Source organism: Chiloscyllium plagiosum, chromosome 29 (assembly GCF_004010195.1).
Source record: "Chiloscyllium plagiosum isolate BGI_BamShark_2017 chromosome 29, ASM401019v2, whole genome shotgun sequence".
Taxonomy (NCBI): Eukaryota; Metazoa; Chordata; class Chondrichthyes; order Orectolobiformes; family Hemiscylliidae; genus Chiloscyllium; species Chiloscyllium plagiosum.
In genome coordinates, this window is record NC_057738.1 from 35,531,294 (window position 1) to 35,535,942 (window position 4,649).

Consider the following 4,649-nt stretch of genomic DNA (forward strand, 5'->3'; position numbering starts at 1 on the left):
CCCCATAACCAGGCCCCACAATATCCATGAACCCAAAAACCAGACCCCCCAAATTCCAGGCCTACCAATAACCAGGCCTCCAATGCACCAGGATGTCATGCATAATATCTGCCTGTTTTTCTGCTGGAGGTCATATTGTGCAGCAGGTAGTATCCCTGTCTCTGAGCTAGCAGTTCTAAGTTTGAGTCCCACTCCAGGAATTGATGGATAAGGAAGTTGTGTTTGTAACGTGGTCAGACAGGTTGAAGATCAACCTGTAAATCCTTCCAACCCATGCAAATGGCAGGCAGTGAGAGAGGGGGAGATTCCTGGTCATTTGGAGTTTTGCCCATTATTCCATTCCATAGTTCCAGTCTAAAACAGACTTGTGAAAGTTTCAGGAGTATGTGCTCTGAATGAATGAGAACACAACATCATTGCTGCCTCTGACAGAAGCATATAGGGCCTTTTCCCAACATATCCTAGAGATAGCAACGCAAGAATAACCTTTCTCAGAGACAGCTGATGTGAACCCTAACTCCATCTGACCACCTTGTCTTCATATCCTCTTATCTCTTCAAACTGGAAAGTGATATTGTGATTCCTTAGGGCATTATTCTTTGATATTTTCTCCCTGGATAAGGGTAAGCTCAGTATCTCTGAGATACATCTCTCACTTCCACACTTCTTGGGGAGCTGTGATGATTGCCAGTATAGGGGGCAGGATGGGCGATGTGTCCACTCTCAGACAGCTATGTGTGGTGTGTGAAAGTGTAGACACACTACGTGAACCCCTTGGGGTGTGCCCTACATACATCCATCTCTAGAACAGAGCAGACTGCCAGGTTCATTGCAAGCTGTATGTACCTCGTGGTGTTTTTATGCCCACACAGTGGGGGAAATCCTTCTCATCTCAGTCCTGAAAGGCTTACCCTTTATTCTTATGGTTTGGAGATGCCGGTGTTGGACTGGGGTGTACAAAGTTAAAAATCACACAACACCAGGTTATAGTCCAACAGATTTAATTGGAAGCACACTAGCTTTTGGAGCGACGCTCCTTCATCAGGTGACTATCTGGTGTTGTGTGATTTTTACCTTTATTCTTAGACTGGCTTGATGCTGACCCATTGAAATTCAGTGCAGTTTTGAATCCAGTGATACTTGGGCATCTATCAGACTACATCAAGTTCTGATGTCTTTCAGGTATTCAATGGTACGCAGCCTGCGTATAGCTGACGGGCCAGATGAAGTGCACCTCTCTGCGATAGCAAAACTGGAGCTGAGGGAGCAGCTTAAAAACTCCCTGGCGAAACTATAAGTAATTGTCAGAATGCAAGAGCATCCTGAAGAAGGGCTTATGCCCGAAACGTCGATTCTCCTGTTCCTTTGATGCTGCCTGACCTGCTGCGCTTTTCCAGCAACACATTTTTAAGCTCAGAATGCAAGAGCTGCCAGGCCAGCAGCTGACAGAGATAACATAACGTTGGTCTCCTGTTTTCCAATGCAATGATTGATTGAAGTATCAATTACCGGAAATATTACACGTTGGACAATGAACCACCTAACATATTAATTCAGCATCTGTACACCAATTACATCTGTGTTTCTGCTCTCCTAGCACCGCTGTGTTATAATTTGGAAAAACAACCATTCACGCAGAAGTGATTTATTTCTTTGTGTTTGGAGCGTATATTGGTGGGGAACAAATGTGTCAGAGGAAGCAAAACTGTTGGCATAATGCAGTAATAAAATGATCAAAAGCATGTTGTAGATTTGCATAATATAATTACTGTCAGTAAACTGTGACAATGCAGGGGAAGTAATGAAATCCCATATTCCCTGGCCTATTCTGCTGCTGCTCCTCGGTTTCTTTATTTATCCTGTACATTAATCAGTTTGAAGCAGTTATCGAGGACAGATTCCGCCAGAGCACTCTTCCCACTGCATAGAACCTGGCGTGTTCGAATGTATTAACAACAACTTGAGTGCCTTTAATGTACTGAGTTAAAAATCACGCAACACCAGGTTATAGTCCAACAGGTTTACTCGGAAGCACTAGCTTTAATGTACTGGAGCATCCAAAGGGACTTCATCAGACATTCATCCAAAAATTGAGGATGCCCAGCCTCGTGAAGACATATGAGGCTGGATGGTCGGAATTGTGGTCCATCAGATTGATCTGAAACAGTGTCTGAAAGGAAATGAGAGAGAGCAGGGGAGAGGTTCTCTGGGGTAGTTCCAGGACTTAGGGCCTAGACAGCTGACTATATGAAAGGCTGTGGCAGATGGATCAAAATTGGGAATGTAAATAAGGCCCAGAATTGGGCAAGCCACCGAGACTTTTGAGAGGTGATAGAGCTGGGAGTAGATTGCAAAGATGAAGAGCGTTTGAAAATGAGGAAAATAATTGAGATGTTGCCAGTGCAGGAGCTAATACAATGATAATAAATCTCACTTATGCAAAATTATGGACACTAATCTGCCATATTTTAGCAAATGTTTCAAAAAACATTTTTCTTCTGTTAATTACTTCCGAGAGAGCAGGGGAAATCAATTGACTTGATGCCAAATTCAATCTAATATGCTCCTCTAACATGCGGCTCCAAGGATGTAACTGGTCGTTTGATATGACATGACTTGTTAATGTTTTCACAGGTCGGCTGCCACATTTATTTACCAAAGAATGTTGACAGCTTTTCTGAAAGTAATTGATTGGTTTCAGAGTGCTTTGGGATATCTTGAATATATGAGAAAAGGCCCTTTATAAACGCAAACGCATCTCAAAGTGTTCTCATTGCTTTTTGATGTGCGTTCAGGGGAATGAGGGTGTTTTTGACTGGACTAACATTTATTGTCCATTATTAATTGCATCAGAGAAGGTGGTGGTGAGCTACCTTGTTGAACCACTGCTTCCTTGGGGTGTACACACACCCATTGTGCTGTTAGAATTGGAATTAGAGTGAGGTTTTATTGTAACGTGTACTTGAGTAGACAATATAGGAGTACGGTGAAATGCCATTCACATCTTAGGAACAAGCTCCTTGGGTGTTAAATCGTCGTAAAAAGAAGAAAAATAAAGAAATAATTTAAAAGTTCAACATTACAGTCCTTGTCAGAATAAAGTAGTAAATAAGAAATGAAGTTAAAAGTTCTGAAATAAAGTCCTTTGTTAGCCAGGGGTCTGTAATCACTCCAACCTTCCCCATTAGGCCTCCATCCCCCTTGCCCCCCACACACTGGGCTCAATCTCTCTCTCGGGAGAAAGTGAGGTCTGCAGATGCTGGAGATCAGAGCTGGAAATGTGTTGCTGGAAAAGCGCAGCAGGTCAGGCAGCATCCAGGGAACAGGAGAATCGACGTTTCGGGCATAAGCCCTTCTTCAGGGCATAAGCCCTCCTGAAGAAGGGTTTATGCCCGAAACGTCGATTCTCCTGTTCCCTGGATGCTGCCTGACCTGCTGCACTTTTCCAGCAACACATTTCCAGCTCAATCTCTCTCTCCCCTCGCACTGGGCTCAATCTCTCTCCCCCCACACTGGGCTGGATCTCTCTCTCCCTTCGCATTGGGCGCAATCTCTCTCTTCCTCTGCACTAGGCTCAATCTCTTGCTCCACCCCACACACTGGGCTCAATCTCTCTCTCCCCCACACTGGGCTCAATCTCTCTCTCTCCCCCCACACTGGGCTCAATCTCTCTCTTCCCCCCGCCACTGAGCTCGATCTCTCTCCCCCCCACTGGGCTCAATCTCTCTCTCTCTCTCCCCGAACTGGGCTCAATCTCTCTCTCTCTCCCCGACACTGGGTTCAATCTCTCTCTCTCTCCCCACACTGCGCTCAATCTCCCTCTCCCCACGTGCTGGGCTCAATCTCTCTCCCCTGCACTGGGTTCAATCTCTCTCTTTCACCCTCCACACTGGACACAATCTCTCTCTCTCCCCTGCACTGGGTTCAATCTCTCCCCCCGCACTGGGCTCAATCTCTCTGTCCCCCCGCACTGGGCTCGATCTCTCTCTTCCCCAACATTGGGCTCAATCTCTCTCTCCCCACCCACTGGGCTCAATCTCTCTCTTTCACCCCCCACACTGGACACAATCTCTCTCTCCCCGCTGCACTGGGATCAATCTCTCTCCCCCCGCACTGGGCTCAATCTCTCTCCCCGCAGCACTGGGATCAATCTCTCTCCCCCCACACTGGGCTCAATCTCTCTCCCACGACACTGAGCTCAATCTCTCTCTCTCCCCACGCGCTGGGCTCAATCTCTCCCTCCGCACTGGGCTCAATCTCTCTCTCCCCATGCACTGGGCTCAATCTCTTCCCCCCCCCCCACACTGGGCTTAATCTCTCTCCCGTCCCCTGAACTGGGCTCAATCTCTCTCTCTCTCTCCCCAGACTGGGCTCGATTTCTCTCTCCCCACGCACTGGGCTCGACCTCTCTCTTCCCCTGTACTGGGCTTAATCTCTCTCTACCCCCGCACAGGGCTCAATCTCTCTCTCTCTCTCCCCACACTGGGCTCAATCTCTCTCTCCCCCCGCACTGGGCTCAATCTCTCTCTCTCTCCCCAGACTGGGCTCGATTTCTCTCTCCCCACGCACTGGGCTCGACCTCTCTCTCCCCCTGTACTGGGCTTAATCTCTCTCTACCCCCGCACAGGGCTCAATCTCTCTCTCTCTCC

The 4,649-nt window shown here is 47.3% G+C and overlaps 1 protein-coding gene across 1 annotated transcript in view; it reads left to right on the plus strand.

Annotated features, from left to right (window-relative positions):
* Positions 1-3,074, plus strand: part of acad11 (acyl-CoA dehydrogenase family, member 11) — a 140,158-nt gene extending 137,084 nt beyond the window's left edge. Inside the window, exon 16 of the mRNA XM_043719516.1 lies at positions 1,183-3,074. Coding sequence (XP_043575451.1) covers positions 1,183-1,297 — 115 coding nt within the window. The 3' untranslated portion in view covers positions 1,298-3,074. The remainder of the gene's footprint in view (positions 1-1,182) is intronic.
* Positions 3,075-4,649: the final 1,575 nt, after the last annotated feature.